The sequence below is a fragment of the Colobus angolensis genome, unplaced genomic scaffold, assembly GCF_000951035.1.
Source record: "Colobus angolensis palliatus isolate OR3802 unplaced genomic scaffold, Cang.pa_1.0 Scaffold197, whole genome shotgun sequence".
In the NCBI taxonomy this organism is placed as follows: Eukaryota; Metazoa; Chordata; class Mammalia; order Primates; family Cercopithecidae; genus Colobus; species Colobus angolensis.
In genome coordinates, this window is record NW_012115121.1 from 1,578,544 (window position 1) to 1,597,006 (window position 18,463).

Here is an 18,463-nt window from a genome sequence, read left to right on the forward strand (position 1 = left end):
CAACGGTCCACAGGCAATGATAATACATTTTAGCAGAATTGTGACTGTACTAAGAATAAGTAACAGCGATGAAAAGCCTTCTTGATGAAAATTCAAATTGACCATAAAATGTAATTCTTATTTTCATTCCCTTTTCCATGAATGTTTAAGCCTGGATCATGAGCTGTTCTTTTTTTTTTTTTTTTTCCCCCTGGGGTTAGGGGGGGTGGTATTGAGGGTTCCAATCATATTGCAACGGTCCACAGGAAAAGTCACTATTTTGTATTCCTTTTTTTCTTTTTAAAAACAAAGCATGTGCTCTGGGGGGAAAGTGAGTTCTCTGGCATTTGAATATGAACCCCCAAGTCACTGCTTCCTTGGAACTGCAGGGAGAGGCTAAGGAGAGAGTCAAAGGACTTGCAAAGTCCTCCACAGCAACCTTGCCCCTTCTCACCAGGCCTCTCTTGGTCTGTATGGGAGCTTACTAAATGGCTTATGCAGCCATCAGAATACACTACCACATTCCCCTGCAGTATTAGGGAAAGAAGAAAAACTACTAATCAGAGAATTGATCCTGAAAAGCATTGGAGGTTGTTGCAGAAGGACAAGTCATTAGAAACTGTCTATGAGACCTTTGGGAGCAGGCAGAGAAGTGGCTGAATAGGTAGGGCCAGCCCCGGGCATCCTTGGTTTCAGGTCTTCTTCCTCCAGAGATAACTTGCACAGGGGTTCAACCAGGTCAGCCTGCACTGTGGCTGCTGCTGATAAGAAATGCATTTGTGCTGGGACGACATGTTCCAGAGTGCACAAAAGAAATGGCCAAACCCTCCATTTCCCTTTTACAGAAAGATGCTGCTCAATATCATGGAGCATTACTTCTTCAAGTATGGTCCCTGAACCATCAGCAGCATCATCACCAGGAGCCTGTTAGAAGCGCAGATTCTGAATCAGAGACTCAGGGACACTGGAGTCTGCATCTTAACAAGCCCTCTTGATTCTGGTGTGTGTTCAAGTTTGAAAACCACTGTGATTGATTAAAATAAGTCAACATGTGCTAAAGTTGATGACATTTTTCCTGAATGTTGGAAATTGGGAGCCCCGAATTATCTTAGATCAAACACCTGGAGTGAAAGCAGAGCATTTTACCTGAAAGCCCTGCTCTCAGGATTTTCCAGGGAACCATATTCTCTCCAGTAGAGGAATTTCAGGGAGATGTCCCAAATATCCCCAAACAGGTGTCCTCTGTCAGGAAGTCCCCAAATCAGGCCCAGATAAAGATTTTACTGGAGCCATGATTATCACTCAGTTCCACTAAGGAATCACCTGAGCTGTTCATGCGCAGGTGACAGGATCAAGTCCACAGTCCCCTGATTCACGTAGCTGGGACAAAAGCCCCGGAACGTGCATTTTAAGCCAGCCTGCAGATAATTCTGATGCAGGTGGTTAATAAACCATGGTGGTTACAGCTTAGCTCTTCTATTTCATTCACGTCACCTGGGGTCTTATTAAAATGAAGAGTCCAACACAGACTCCAGGGTGGGGCCCAGGACTCGGCTGAAGCTCTAACTTGCTCAACAGTGATGCAGATGCTGCTGGTCTGAGGACCACACTTTTGAGAACAAGAATCTATGTCTAATGTAGACATTTAGAACCTGCCTGAGGGCTGGGCGTGGTGATTCACGTCTGTAATCCTAGCCCTTTGGGAGGCCGAGGTGGGCAGATCACCTGAGATCAGGAGTCCAAGATCAGCCTGGACAACATGGTAAAACCCTGTCTTTACTAAAAATGCAGAAGTTTGCCAGTTGTGGTGGTGCATGCCTGTAATCCCAGCTACTCAGGAGGCAGGAGAATCGCTTGAACCTAGGAGGCAGAGGTTGCAGTGAGCCAAGATTGCACCACTGCACTCCTGCCTCGGTGACAGAGTGAGACCCTCAAACCAAACAGACAAATGAGAACAAAAACAAAAACAAAACCTGCCTCAGAATAAACTGAGATGGACAGAACAAGAGATAGGTGTCCAAGCAAAAACTAAAATGAGCTATTTGGTAATCAGGCTATCCATGTTCTCAATAAACATGCATACCACCTGATGGAACTAAATCAGAGCAGAGAGCAAATACTGATTTGAAAAAGTCAGAGGAAAACAAACCGACTTTAATTGTAGGTCAGAACTGCAGAAATAAAAGGCATTAAAATTGCAATTAGCAAAAAAACAAAATCCTGACGTGTTTAGAGCATCAGTATCAGCTATCATGGAGATGAAGTGAGAGGAAAAAAAAAATCACAAATGCATTTTGAACTTTAGGTCATAGCAGACATTTCTGAGCATAATAAAATACTCCCAGTATTTTATTATATGCTGGGACAGAGGTCAGGGCAGAGGTCTGGGGCAGAGGTCAGTTTTCCTGACTGAGGAACTCACTTGATTTCTTGGGGGTAAATCCTCCAATCTGAATTAAACCAATTTCTTTCCCTACAAAGGAGGAATCTGCAATCCATGGAAATTAAGAACCTTGTTCAAAATTTCACAGTTTTCTGTGGCTGAACATGGGTAAAGCTTACTTTACTTGAATTTGGTGTAGAATTCTTTTTATAAAAGTGCTGGTTCACAAGTAGGATGTCAGAGTCAAGTAGAGCTTTCAAAAATATATTTTCAAGTCTTATTTCTAGAAATTCTAAGTCAGGGTAAGAGTGTGGCTCAGAAATCTGCATTTTGAAGATACTTCATGGGATTCTGATGTAGCAACAGGATACATTGAAAGCAGCTAATAGCAGATTCCCTTTTATTGTCCATGGATAGGTGACTTCAGATATTGGGAGAGAAAATCAGAAATCTCAGTGGCTTTTCTCGTTTTTTCTTTCTTTTTTAATAAATTATTATTATTATTATTTTGAGACAAAGTCTCACTCTGTCACCCAGGCTGGAGTGCAGTGGTGTGATCTCGGCTCACTGCAGCCTCTGCCTCCCAGGTTCAAGTGATTCTCCTGCCTCAGCCTCCTGAGTAACTGGGACTACAGCAGGCACCTGCCACCACACCCACTTTGTATTTGTAGTAGAGACAGGGTTTCACCATTTTGGCCAGGATGGTCTCGATCTCCTGACCTCGTGATCCGCCCATCTCGGCCTCCCAAAGTACTGGGATTACAGGAGTGAGCCACCGTGCCCAGTCCTTTTCTCCTTTTTTTCTAGTGTAAATTTGTTTTGGACGTGTGGCCCAAGTGAGCTGGGACCAGAGTTCTAAATCTGAAATTCCATATATGCAGCACACAGGGGAATAAAATAGTTCATCAGAGATGGCAGATAGGTGTCAGATGTCTTGCTGGTCTATTCCGAGGTCACTGTGCTGAGGAGGATCCTGAGGTTACTTCTAGGTTTAGTGGGAAAGAGTGCTGCTACTGCCTGCTATGGGTTCAGGAACTAGATGAGGTGACTCACAAGTCAAGCATGGGGTTTTACCAGCGAAGGGAAAGCTTATCAGTTTTCTCTGGGTGTGTGCTAGCCTCCCAGGAAAGAATGGTGGCTGAGCAGTTTTGATATCTGAAGGACAAGGGAAATATGAAGCAAGCAACTCCCACCCACTTCCTCCACAATAGAATTTTATCTTTTAGTATTTCACTGCCATTACATTATCTCAGTGGCTTGGGACACAATCATGGCATCCTGGAAAGGCTGTTTTCCTGTTTTCTTTTGTCATATATAAATTATTAGTGAACTTTTAATAGCTAAATTTATCATTTTTAAGCCAGTAAGGGCAGTACAACGGCACTAGTCTCTTCGGTTTTGTGCACGATGCAGAAATTAGTTTTCATGTCCAGTTCTGGATCTCTAAATGACTGGTGTGAAGAACTGCAAAAACCATCTTGTGTTTAAGCATTACAAGCCACAGAGGTGAACAATTGCTGGCCATTGCCTGGTGGATGCTCTCATTGTCTGAATTTAATGTTTTGAAGGCTCGTGATGCTTCTGTTTAGGCGTAGGAGGTGTGTTGGTTAAAAGTGTGCGTTTTGAAGTCACACTAACTGGATTGGAATCCCATCTCTGTCATGTTTTAGTTACATGGCCTTGAGCAAGTTGTTCATCCTTTTTAGGATTCAGTTTCATCATCTGTAAAATGGTGATAATCATAATATTTACTCTTAGAAGCACCTGGGTTTGTGGTGAGGCTTACATGAGCTGAGGCTTGTAAAATATTTCAAAAACTGCTTGCCACAAAAAAAATGTTTAATAAAGGTTAGTTATTAGGTTGGTGGTGGTGGCAGTTGATATTTTTCTGGCTATGTCAAGGGGAAGCTCAGTGTAGCAGGTGTGACAATACAGAATGGAACCATAGCCTTTCATTTTGTCTAATTTAAATAGAAACATCTCTTTAAAAAAATAAGTATGCCAATCCCAGCACTTTGGGAGGCCAAGGTGGGCGGATCACCTGAGGTCGGGAGTTCGAGACCAGCCTAACCAACATGGAGAATCCCCGTCTCTACTAAAAATACAAAATTAGCCGAGCATGGTGGCGCAGGCCTGTAATCCCAGCTACTCGGAAGGCTGAGGCAGGAGAATCACTTGAACCCAGGAGGCGGAGGTTGCAGTGAATCAGGATCACGCCATGGCACTCTAGCCTGGGCAACAAGAGTGAAACTCCATCTCAAAAAACAAAAAACAAAAAACAAAAAAAAAGAAAAGAAAGAAAGAAAGGAAAAAAGAAAAGCATGCCAGATGCCCTTCTTCTATTTAAAAAAAAAAAAAAAAAAAGCATCCTCAAGTCGAAACTACAATGCCTGAAAGAAAAGTGCTAAAGTATTGTGATAGGGTTTGAATCTGCATCTCTGCCCAAATCTCATGTCAAATTGTAACCCCCGATGTTGGAAGTGGGGCCTGGTTTGAATCTGCATCTCTACCCGAATCTCATGCCAAATTGTAACCCCCGATGTTGGAAGTGGGGCTGGTGGGAGGTGATTGGGTCATGGGGGTGATTTCTTTTGGTTTAACACCATTGCCCTCGGTACTGTTGTGATAGTGAGTTCTCACGAGATCTGGTTGTTTAAAAGTGTGTGACACCTCCTCACTCTCTTAGTCCTCCTCCTGCCATGTAAGACACCTGCTTCCACTCTGTCTTCCCATGAGTAAAAGCTCCCTGAGGCATCCCCAGAAGCAGATGCCACCAGGCTTCCTGTACAGCCTGTGGAACTGTGAGCCAAGTAAACCTCTTTTCTTCATAAATTACCCAGTCTCTGGCATTTCTTTATAGCAGTACAAGAATGGACTAATACATATTGTTACAGGCCAATTACAAATGAATGGACAGAGATGAGAAATTGTTCAACAGAGTCAATTGCAAAGCAGAACCATCACAGCAAACTAGGTATTAAATACAGCCTCTAAAGAGGTGCCCCTTTGAGTAAGAACAGAAATAGCATGGAACAGAATAAATTCCTTTCTCTTCCTTTGACCCTCAGAAGCATTGGAGAAGCTATGTGCCAAAGGATTACATCATTCATTGAATGATTGTTGCATAATTAAACAGAACCACAAGCCAGTAAACGTAATATGGATTTCTGGAGGGCAAACTGAAAAAATACAGATAATTATAAAATTGTCACATTTCACTACTTAGAAATTCTTCAAGTTGAAATGTGCTCATGATCAATCTGCATCTTTAATATTTAGTGAACTCTTTAAGAATTAGAGAATTGAAGCACGTGTTGCAAATTATTTGGACAAAGAGGCTCAGTGACCTGGGAAAGGCTCTCATTAGGAAGGTGGGTAAAAAGAAACTTGTAATCCAAATTAGGACAGGTGCTGCTGGCTTTTAGTTGAAAATTCTGGCTTAGGTTCCTGAAATGAAAGAGGGGGCTTTCATTCAATATGGATAACAATCTTTCATTCTGTAGCTCTTTAAAGTGAGTAACTACATGATAAACTAATATACATCTATTAGATATAAATGTGTCTCTCTTTGGTAATGTGTGATAAAATGAATATAAAACAGTGAAGTCAAAATAACCTTTTCTTTGTGTAGCTCAGCAATACATGCAGGCTATTTTGAAACTGGTAAACACAAATATTAACAAACAGGAAAGCCAGTGAAAAGGGGGAATATGGAGGTTTGGTAAACTGAGTTCTATGTAAGTGCAAATTGGTAAAATGGAATTCACAGCTCTCCCTCCACCTGCCACAAGGTGATGTTGGACTCAAATTGTGTGCAATAGAAGAAACTCATGAAGGAGGGTTATAAAAGTGGCCCACAGCACCCCAAATCTATAACAGAGACACGTATTGTGTAGGAAAACATGTTCCATTGCATTGCAAAAAGAAGAGATTTTAATTTAAAAACCATACTATGGTATGAAAATAGATCCTACAAGTACAATGGACAATTTTAATGTTGATTATTTTAAGTGAATTCCATCACCTACAAATGAAAACATGCCAGTTAATATATAACATGACTGAAGAACACCATTAATAATGTCAAATAATTTTAAATCTGATAAACAATTACTCAGTATGCCCCATTTGGGAAAAAGACTCTTTCCTGAATATGTTGAATACTTACGAATCCACATGGTTCTCAAATGAAAGGAGAATTGGAAATGGTGAAGTCTTAAATGCACACTCCGCTATTGCTTCTATCACTTCCTAAAAATGAGAACACATGTATATTCAGTATGCCAGAAGTTTTCATCTATATATTCTTGAGGAGTATTAAATCTACTAATATAGTTGTCTTTTCCATTCAGAGAATTGTATCAAATGGCCTGAAATGGCTAGAAGGGATTTCGAGGGCTGCTGGACGGTGCTATTTCTGACTCTTGATTCTGCAAAGTTATAAGAAGATTGGATTTTGGTGGAGGGGAGAGAGAAATGCAAAGGAGAGGATTCTCCTGTCTGCTAATTGTATCTATTTTTTAATAATGAAAGAAATCTAATCATATTATAAATATTTGGGACAGTAAGGGAAGGCAAAAATTTTCACCCACAAATCCACTTTCTGAACCAAACCATTGTCAGCATTTCATTATATTCACTTCTAGTCTGTCTCTCATGTATTTATGTAGTTTAGTTTTAATTACAGTATATACTCGACTTGTATTTTTAAAAAGCATTGTTATTGAGATGTAACTTTTTTGAGATATAATCTGCCCATTAAAAGTGTACAGTTCAATGGTTTCTAGTATATTCAGAGTCACACAAACGCCATCCCAATATAAGTTAGAATATTTTTATCACCTCAAAAAGAAACCATGTACCCACTAGCAGTCATTCCCCATTCCTGCATCCCACCCCACACACCCAGTCCCAGGCAATCATTCATCTACTTTATGTCTTCAGAGATTTGCCTATTTTAATTATTTCATATAAATGTAACCATACAATATATGGTTGTTTGTATTGACCATCTTTCACTTAGCATGGTTTCAAAGTTCATCCATGTTGTAACATGTATCAGTACTTCAATTTTCAATCTGCATTTAAAAAAATGTATATGCCACAAGTTTCAATATGTGTACAAAATTATAGAAAGAAAAGGTATCAAAATTGATTTAACCATTCCCCAACTGTCGGACAGCTACATTTTCAGAGTTGTCATTCAAATAATTCTACAAAGAACATCTTCATTTTTTCCCTAATATCTTGAATGATTTTCTGGGAATGAATTCTCAGAAGGGGAATTCTTGATTTAAGAATATGAATACTCTTACAGTCCCTCATGTATCTTCAGATTGCTTTTCATTTTAGATTGCCCAGAATAAGGCATGCAGGACCAGATTTCAATGCATATTCACCAGTTTGGGGCATTATTCTTAAAAATGTTTTTCTTACTTAAATGGTAGTAAAGTGCAGTCTCATTTATTATTTAATTATATCACTTTCAGTAGTAGTGAGGCTTCATATTCCCATACACTTGTTTTTAGTTATATTTATTTTTTTCATATTCTCCTTTTAAGTAGGGATTTCCACTCCTATTCCTTATGCCTGAGCCTTTTCTGCTATCATCTCTACCTTCCCCATTCAATGTATAGCGTTCTTTATATCCACTCCTGAAAGCTATTTCCCTGGCCCTAGAGTATAAATAAGGCTTTCTAATTCTGTACTACATTTGCATATATCCTCTAAGAAGGATTTGCCTGCATGGAGCGAGAAGAATCAATCACTTTTACTGTTTCTTAGAAATGAACTCACAGATTATTTTTCATACATAATCAGTTTAACTTTTATGATAGTTGAGTCTGTCAAAAAAAAAGCAAGCACTATAAAAGGTAAGCAACATCCAGATTTTAAATGCTATATTTGATTTATTTGAGCACAGGCTTTGGATTCAAACAGACTTCTGAATCCTTGCCTCTGAGATTTACAAGCTGTGTGACCTTGGGAAAATCACTTAATGCCTCTGTGTATTAGTTTGCTGACCTATAAAGTGGGGGCAATAAACCTCACTTCACAAATCTGTTGTGAAGACTCAGCAAGAGAAGGCAAAGGACTTAGCTCATCATGGTTACATATTCTCAGTTCAACTAAGGTGCAGAGATATTAACTGACTTACCTTAAGTCACAGAGAAGAGAATCCCAGGAAGGGATTAAACCCCAGGAAGATTTGTCTGACTCTAGAGCTTATTAATACCCAACCATTGCAGTAACTTCCATGCAGCTAATAATCTCAGCCAACTAAGAGCAAAGCCCTCAAAAGAACTGAGAATAGAGGTCATCAAGGATGTGGCTACTAAGTGTGGTAAAAAAAAAAGGCTGGATTTTGTTTATTTCATAAATTTGGCACTAGTGTATCAGGTAAGGGATAAATACAGTAGAGCCATTCTCGCCTCCTCTCCTTCTCTCACATCTTTCAATTCCTCAGCAATCTTGTCCAAAATAGATCCCGAGTACAGTCAAGTGTTAGCACCTCCACTGCTATCACCCTGACACAAAAACCACTGCAGTCACTGCTGTGTTAGATTTTATCATCATCGCCACTTATTTGCTTCCCCTTTCCTTTGGGAGGATTCTATCTACACACTCTGTTGACCATAGGCTTGGCCGTGTGTTTTATTTTGGCCAAGGGCCTGTGTGTAAAAATGACATGTGCTGCTGCTGAGTAGAGTCTTGAAGATCCATCATGTTGTTGTCCAGCCATTTCTCTTTCTATTCTCCCATGAGTCCAGTGATATCATAGATGGGGGTTGTTCTTTCAATATGAATTCCAAACAATAGCAATCAGAGCCACAGCTGACATCTAACCTGAGTGAGAAGTAAACCTTTGTGGCTGTAAATCACTGTGATCCTGGGGTTTCTTCTTATTGCAGAAAAACCTAGAAGAAGCTGACACAGTCTTTTTACTGCTTTCCTGGCTTCTAGTGCTTGCCGCTGTATTCCACACCATAGCCAGAGTCATTGCTCCTAAACATGAGTAGACAGTTTCGCTCCTTTTAATAAACTTTCCAATGACCTCCCATTTCACATGGAATGAAATCCAAATTCATTATCATAATCTACAGAGCCTAACTTGATCTGGCACCTGCCATTTCTTTAAATTCATCTCCTTTTCCTCTCCCTGTCTGTCACCTGGATACAGTCCATTGATCTTGTTGCTTTTCCTTGAATATATCAGGCATGCTTTCATCTCACCATCTTTGCACTGTGTTCCTTTAGTCAAAAATACTCACATGAAAGCATGATTTATTTCATTGATTTGGGAGTAAGTACAGCATCTGTGCCTAAACATCCCCTTACCAAAGGCCTGCCTCCACCATCCAGACAGCATAACTCAGCTCTCTCTTTCCCTTGTCCACTGGTTTAGATTGTTTTAAAGGGCATGTTTCTATGCACTGTATCTTTGTGTTTATTTTGATCTATCTTTCCTCACTAGACAGTGTAAACTTCTTGAGGTAAGAACTTGTTTTCTTCACTGTTCTGCTAAGGCACATTCTAGATGCTCACAAAATACTTTGAAATGAATGAATGAACTCCTGATATGTGACAGAAGAGAAACAGAATTTATCTAGTTGTGTTCCCATTTATTCTTCTATTGACTAGCTCAGAGATCAGCATTTTTCATACAGGACCAGGTAGTGTTTTAGGCTTTGCTGGACACAGAGTTTCTATTTCTACGGCAACTATTCAACTCTGCCTTTGAAGCTTGTGATGATTAATTTTATGGGTCAACTTGACTGGGTCATGGGGTGCCCAGATATTTGGTTAAACATTCTTCTGGGTGTCTCTGTGAGGGGTTTCTGGAAGAGATTAACATTTACATTGGTAGACCAAGTTAAGCAGCCTGCCCTCCCTAATGTGGATGGGCCTCATTCAATCCACTGGAAGCCTGAATCAGAAAAAAAAAAAAAAAAAAAAAAAAGACAGAGTAAAGGAGAATTTGCTGTTTCTGCTCAACTGTTTTTGAGCTGGGACATCGGTCTTCTCCTACCTTGAGACTTGGACTTGTACTGCAGCTTACATCATTGGCTCTCCTTATTCTTACGCCTTTGGATCAGGACTGCTATTGTACCATTAAGTCAGCTGGGTCTCCAGTTTGTCAACTGAAGATCTTGGAATTTCTCAACCTCCATAACCACATGAGCCGGTTCCTTTTAATAACTCTGTCTCTCTAGAAAGAGAGCCAGTCCAGACTAATGCATAGCCCCAAAGCAGCCACAGATAATATGCAAACAATTGGATGTGGCTGTGTTCCAACAAAGCTTAATTCACAAAAGATGGCAGGATAAATGTGGCCTGCAGAAGATAATTTGTTGACCTTTGGACTAGTCTGATCATTGGCTTAAGCAAAGCTTAAAACTTGATTGTAACCAAAGTAAATGTAATTTTGTATTATAGAAGGTTGAATGTTGATTCATACTCAGTAGCCAGATTAATTTTTTAACAACTTCATGGCTGAAATTTCCAATAAACATTGAGCTGTAATTTTTTTTAAAGTCCTTCAAATATACATGTAAACAAAAGTGTAGTTAGTCTTTGCTACCTGTTTTTTTTTTTTTTTTTGAAATGAAGTCTTGCTCTGTTGCCCAGGCTGGAGTGCCGTAGCATGATCTCAGTTCACTGTAACCTCTGCCTCCTTGGTTCAGGCAATTCTTGTGCCTCAGCTCCCAAGCAGCTGGGACTACAGGCACATATCACCACACTCAGCTAATTTTTTGCATTTTTAGTAGAGATGGGGTTTCGCCATGTTGGCCAGGCTGGTTTTGAACTTATGACCTCAAGTGATCTGCCTGCTTCAGCCTCCCAAAGTGCTGGGATTACAGGCATGAGCCACTGCGCTGGCCAGCTTTGCTAACTTTTCTGATGATGGCTCTCTTCATTGTCTACTTGATAACTTCTCCAGCTGCCTTTAATAATGAAAGTGGATTGTGGGCTCGCCTCATTGGTATTTAGGCCAAGGAGAGTCAAATCTGAAGGGGGTAAGCCCCTCCTCCCCTCCTCTAATTTAGGAAGTGGGTATTTAGCTTCAGGTCAAATCTCTCTCATATCTTTATCTTAGGCTGATAAAGCGTGAGTGCTTCTCTGGGCCTGCTCTTAGACTTGTAGGGAGTCCATGCCCTCCCCCATCTTCGTAGCTCCCTGGGTTTCGTTCTCTCTTCCCACAGTGGGGATGCTAGTGTGGTCTGAACTACAACTGGGCCACTGGGGTTCCTAGACTTTCCTGTCTTGCTTCCCCTGCTTTTCCCTTTGTCCTGCCTCTGACATTGTGTACTTCTGATCTTGTGTGCTTGACTTAGGACTCATGTTTGCAGTGGAGCATCCAAGCTCATCTGTTGTTCCCTTCTCTGCTCCTACTGGGCCCCTAATCAAGGCCTGGGCTGTGTTTAGTTTACTACAATTTGGGCTTCTGGTACCTTCCTGGAAGTGAAGTGGATGCCATGGGTTGAGCGTAGAGGATGCCCACGTAGAGGCTGGCAGCCTTACAGATGACTTAATTCAGCCCCCTATCTTCACTCTGGCTTAATAAGTCCATGCCCATGTAATACACAACCATTATATTTACAAAAAGAAAGCTAACATTTGACTTTTATGCATTTCAATGATAACATCAGAAGCTAACATTTATAGAGTAGTCACTGCATGCCATGCATAGTTTAAGCAATATTTTATATTAAGTGCAGTTACTGAATGCTTACTTATAATCACCCAGGAGGTAAACACTATTATCATCTCCATTTTGCTGATAACAAAGGAAACTTGCACTGGGAAGGAAGCTTCTCCAAGGTCTTGCAGCAACTGAATGGAAGAGCTGGTACTGGACCCCCGGCAGTCAGCTCCAGAGAGCATCCTTGCCTTCTGTGTTCACCTTTCTCTCTTTCTCACCCATCCTTCTCCCTCCTCTCTCTGTCCACCTCTCCCCATCTCTACCATAACTTTAGCTAGCAGCTCAGGAAATCTTTTGCAATTATTAAACCAAAAAAAAAAAAAAGAATTACTAAATTTCATCTAATAATTTTTAGTTGAGAGCCACTGAAAACTTTAGAAGTTCCACTGGAGAACTTTCATGCTTTTGTGCCTTTGAAATATTTTGTATGGTGTGCGTGATCAGTCAGAATGAGAAAACCAGTTATCGCTTTTAAGTTTCACTCTTTCATACTTGCCATAATTGGTGGACATTGGATGTGAAAGTATAGTAATGCTCCATTGTTCCTTATCAAGCCAAAACTGTTTTTCAGAGACTTGTAGCACTAGATTCAATAATCTATAAACCGTATGGTTCAATTACTAAACTCCAGTGAGACAAACTGCCCTTGAAATCCTTTATCCTTGACAGACAATAGTAGTTGTATTTGGATATCCATTTTACATGTGCATTTAGGTAGCAGTGAAATTGCATCCTAAATTATTGTTTCTCTCAGGGAATGAATGACATTTTATTTTCAGAAATGCTCAATTTAACCTACTCAAATTTAATACATTTTCCTCATATATTTTATTACATTATCCAGTTTTCCATCTTGTAGAATTGCTGGTTAAAAGGAAGCTGCCTAAAGGGAGAAAAACCACCCAGGGAAAGAGGTGGGTGGGTGGTGTCAAGCGTAAGGAGAAAGGATATTGGGTGGGAGAAGACAGAATGAAAGCCAGGCGGTGAATTGCTATGTCTAGGCCACCAGGAAGACTAATGTGATGAGGCATAGAAACAGATACATGGGACAAATAATAAAGCCAGACTACAAAACAAAAAGCCCTTCATAAAGAGGCTGAATGTCTCCTTTCCCAGGGCATAAGTTTTTATTTTGACCCATACAGTCAATAGGGAGAAAATGCCAACAGGATCTCTTGATTTTGGGATCTATCACACAGAAGCTTTCCAGGTCACACACATGAAAGCAGATACACCGGGTCACAGAAAAATGAACTCTGCAATCAGTGTATTTTGCTGCTGTGCTATGCAGTGTAGCTACAGAATATAGTCTCATTATACTGTGAATATCTGGCCCAAATGTTCAGGGCAGCTACAACTGGCAAATGTTGGAGGAATGTTTTCCCTGCCTCTACCAACATATTAAGTGTAGGATGGAGAAACACAAATTCACTTATCTGATGAGCAGAGGCAAGAAAGACTAAAAATGGAGGTTATGCTATATTTGATCTGCTTGCTTTGAGAAGGGAAAATTCATCCAAAAACATTTATTGAGCACCTACTATATGTCGGGTTCTGCTCAAAGAATACAACTTGGGACAGATCAGGGAACAGAACAAAGAGCCCTGTCTTTGTGGAGCTTATGCATTAGTAGAACAGACAATAAACAAGGAACATAGGAATTAAGCAAATTCGGCAGATTGTTAGAAGGTGATACAATATGAGCCTCAGGAAAATACAATACTAAAAAGTTGGCATGTCAGATTGGGAGTGGCGGCTGGTGACAGTAGTAAATAGATCGGTCCCAGGAGGCCTCACTGGGAAGGTGACATTTGAGGAAGGCTTCAAGGAGGCAAGGGAAGAACCAGGCAGATACCTATGGGAAGACCATTCCAGGCAGAGAGAAGAGCCTGTGCAAAGGCTGTGAGGTGGGACCAGCCTGGCACAGCCAAGGAACAGCAAGGTCAGTATAGTCGGAGCCCAATGGGTGAGGGGGAAAGCAGTAAGAAACAAGGTAATGGGGGATTGCAGATTATGTAGGGCCTTGTGCCCTGTTTCTCTTCTTCCTCTTTCTTACAAAGTCACCTTACACACTGGGTTCAGGGAAAGCAGACTGCAGGCTGATAATCATGCAAGCAGGGTTGGGACGAGGATGAGGCAAGAGAAGCGACTAAGTACAAAATTTAAAGAGACACTCACTCTCTAGTGCCAGCTCCGTGCTTACACAGCCCTGAGAGCAAAGACACCCTTAAATTTTACTTGCTAGGTGACTTACTTGCCTTCCTCTAGTCTCAGTCCTGATGCAAAGCATCCTTGCTACTGTATATCTGTCTGCAAAATAGGTTGGCGTTTCTACTCCCCACGTCCATCCTCACCCACCATCACCTACCCACGTCTCAGCCAGAACTGTCTATCCTGCTATGTGCATTAGCAGGAGGAACAGCTGGAAAAACCAACTGGGATGATGAATTCACTCCTCTCTTTAGCCATCCTTGTTACCTCCCCACTCCCAACTCTAGCAGGCAGAGAGAGAAAGCAGCATTCTGGGCTAGATTTCGTCTTTAAGCCTCTCACCCACTGGCAAGTGTGTGGACGTGGTTGAGAAGCCTTGCTTCCAGAGCCCAGGAAGATGTGTTCAATCAGCCCGTGACTCTGGGATTACAGATGTAATTGAAGAACCACTTCTATGATCGAGTGCACAAGGCGAGTCACTCCAAGTTGACTCGATGGCAGGCAGAGGCCAAGAAGCAAATGCTCCATATAAAATAAATATGCCTTAGGATATGCTTGCTGTTTATTCTCCCCCAAGGAACTCAGAGAACTTGGAGGATTTTAAATGATTAAGAAAATAACAATTGCTTCTCACAATGTCTCTGGAGGGTAGACAGGGCAGTGGCCTGTGAAGTGGGGCAGGTCTTCCTGGCGGACGGACAGTGTGCGGTGCCACCAGCTCTCAGCTCCATCAGGGCATGCTGTCTGCCATTCCAGAAGCATCATCCATCAACAGACAGATGAGCCCAAGATGCACTGGCTCCACATGAGGGTCACCTGTCTCCACTTTTTCTTAAAGAGCCCAACTATGTTAAACTGCATCTTAGGTAGTTGACAAAGGACCACAGCAAGGTCTGAGAGGGAGGAAGCGGGACTATGGAATGAATTTAAAAAAACATTGATTTTCCACTTAAGAAAACGCAGGAGTCATAATTGTGCTCAAATTCAGGAACAGACACAGCTTTTAAAGATTTCAATCAGAATTAACATCAAACCCATATTCAACTTTGTTGTAAAATTTACGTGAAGGGTGCTATTTTCTCTAATTATTGCATTGTAGGCTAAGTTGAAGAAATCATGAGAAGTCATATTCCTTAGGCACAACATAATACGCACAGTTTTAGGTGTGAATGATATTACTGCCGAAAACATTTTTATCATTGTCTAATACAGCAACTTCGATCAGAAAAATCCTTTTGTTTAAACAAAAACTTGGCTGTCCCTTGAAAATCTTGCTTCTTGTTAGCTGCTGTCTTCAATGATCACTGTTTATTTTCTCACATCTCAAGTGTATTACAGTAAAAAGCTGGGTTTGGGATCTTTTTGCTCTCAATGCTACTTCTAAAACACTACCTTTCAATCTTCTAAAAAAAAAAAAAAAAAAATCCTAGTTCCCAAGAAGCAGCCAAAAGAGTTTTTACCTCTTCTTCACTTCTGCCATCTACTGAGCCACCCTTATTCAGCAAAGAGTTGGCAAGTGGCTCACAGTTTCTTCATCCAAAGTTTTTCACTAACCTTGGCGATGTTAACATTATATTCATCCCATATTCTAGCTTCTCAGTACTCTAATCTCTCATTTTCAACGGCCTTATCTCCACTCACCTTAGTTACTAACATACTTGGACTCTGTTTCCTTGGTTGCTTCAGATAAGAGTTTGTGACACTTCCCTGAGACCCAGGTATCCCAGGCAATAGGGCTTATGCCTTGGGACCTAGTGCAAGAGGTTGTCCTCTAGCCCTTCTCTTGTGATTCCCATGTAAAGGGGTGAAAAAGCCTGAGTCAGCCAAGAGAACATTTTCCCTGAAGCCCACACCTTCTTTCTCCAGTCACTCTCCAAGTACCTAGGACCCCAGATTTCCCCTACTCCAACTGCCCCAACCCCCTAGGGAAGGCTCTTTGCAGGAGATGTGGACAGACTTTAGACATTTGGGCTTGGGTGTCCACACACATGAATGTGAGGCCCTTTGTGGTGCAAAATAGAGCTAAGGGTGGAAAAAGAAGAGAGACCAAATGCACCTCATTTCTCATTAACAAGAATGACTGATGCATCTTTATCAATAACAGCTTTAGTCCTGCTTCCTAGATAGGATTTACTAAGATACCCTCTCATAGGATTGTTCCTGCTTGCTGACAGCACCCAATCCATTGTAAAACCCTTCTCCCTTGAACTGTCCCCCAAATCACCTACTATAAGCCCAAGTTCTGTAAGTCCTCTCTAATATACTTTTACTGAGATATCCCAGCTCCCCACAACATGTGTTCTCCTTTGTTGTATGAGCAAACAAACCCAACTTGACCATAGGTATGTTCCTGGGGGTCTTTGACTGATTGGCATCACCATTCCAACTGCTAGCATCACAGAATGGAATCTTATATAATAATTAACAGTAGTAATTAATATTATCATCATGAAAAGAAAGCCAAAAAAATCTAGAGTTACCTGAAACAATATTAATGAACCTTCTAAACAATGTGGAGTGAAAAAAGCAAGTCATAAAATAATGTATACTATAGTGTGAATAAATTTACAAGTGAAAAAAATTGGTGAAGTTACATCATTTAGGGCTGCACATAAATTTGTACTTTGTGCTCTAAAGAAGTGCAAAGTAGGGATCACTGTAATAGTCAGGACGGTGGTCACCCCTGAGGGTAAACAGGTCATTCTGATGGGAATGGATATATGGAAGCGTTTCAGGTACACCCAAGTTTCTGTTTCTCAATTTAGATGGTAGTTACATGGATGCATACTTTATAGTCATTAGTTAAAGCATATAAATAAGTTGTCTGTATTCTTTAAGTATGTACATTTCACAAAAATAAAATGCAAGAAATTAGGAGTAAGAGTGCTAAAGAGGACAAGACAAATACATTGATATTTCCTTTCACAAGACAGTTTCCTTAGAATTTGGTTAGCATGGATTAATTCACCTGATGCCAATTATTCATGAATAAACAGCCAAATTTTAGCCTCTGAAATTGCAAAGATGATTAACAGCCTTTGGACTTAATTGTGATGACTGGGACTTTCTACCTTAGAAGGTTTTAACCAAAAGGAATCAGGTGTCCCCAGCTGCCTCTCTTAGTAACATTCATATACCCTACCTTGAAAGATATTTCAGTTGTCATGGTGAAGCCATGGGTGATGACAGGTTCCTCTTCTGCAGTTCGTCCCTTCCAGCAGTCCAGCTCCACACAGCGACAACCAGACAGAAGCACTTGGCGATACATCTCAACAGAGGAGTTTCCAGCCAGTTGGCCAGCTATAAAACACCAACAAAACAAACCCCAGATTCCCATGAAGCAAGGAAGACAGTGGTGCTTTCTTAGAAAGGCTCCTCAATCGTGGGAAAACAAAGAGTCTAAGAGCTGGAGCAGTTATTCTTTGCCTTTCTTCTGCCTCAACATACCAGAAGGTAATGGCTCAATCTCAAATAGAATCTGTAGTAGTGCTTTGGGGAAAGATAGGGCATTGTAACAATAACAACGACGCATGTTTATTAACTATTTACCATGTGCCAATTACAGGTTTTTGGACTGTATATATATTAAATATTTAATCTTCACAAAAAATTCTCTGTGGCATAACTATTTAATTAAAAAAAAACTACCCATTTCACATAATAAAATGGCACAGAGTTCAGTTGCCCAAGTTTCCATTCCTAGGAAGGAGAAGATCCAGGATTATAGCATCAAAACTCACTCTTTTAATTCTGACTGCCTCCTGATGAGAATTTATTGCTGGAAGACTGTTCTTTTATATAAGCCAGCTGCCTCTGACATGTTTGCTGAAGGTACACACGCTGAGAAAAGCTAAACATTCTGTTTTTAAAAGCCTCTTCTAAAAAAATAAATTTAAATTAAACAGAGGAGTGCAAAACTTATTCTCTAATAATTACAAAATGTTGTTGAAAGAAACTAAAGAAGATCCAAATAAATGGAAATACATCTCATGTTCATGGAACAGAAGACTTGGTATTGCTAAGATGACACTACTCCCCACCATTGGCCTAAAGATACAATTCTTATCAAAATCTCACCAGGCTTTTTTGGAAAAAAGGGACAAGCTGATCCAAAGTTCATACAGAAATGTAAGTAACCTTAAATAGCCAAAGCAATCTTGGAAAATAAGAACAAAGTTGGAGGAATC

General features: G+C 40.6%; 1 protein-coding gene across 1 annotated transcript in view; it reads right to left on the minus strand.

The window, feature by feature from the left end:
* The window catches only part of PLCB1 (phospholipase C, beta 1 (phosphoinositide-specific)), a 671,021-nt gene that overhangs the window by 86,402 nt on the left and 566,156 nt on the right, over positions 1 to 18,463 (minus strand). Inside the window, exons 11-12 of the mRNA XM_011941002.1 lie at positions 17,419 to 17,576; positions 6,531 to 6,613 (exon numbers count right to left, since the gene is read on the minus strand). Coding sequence (XP_011796392.1) covers positions 6,531 to 6,613; positions 17,419 to 17,576 — 241 coding nt within the window. The remainder of the gene's footprint in view (positions 1 to 6,530; positions 6,614 to 17,418; positions 17,577 to 18,463) is intronic.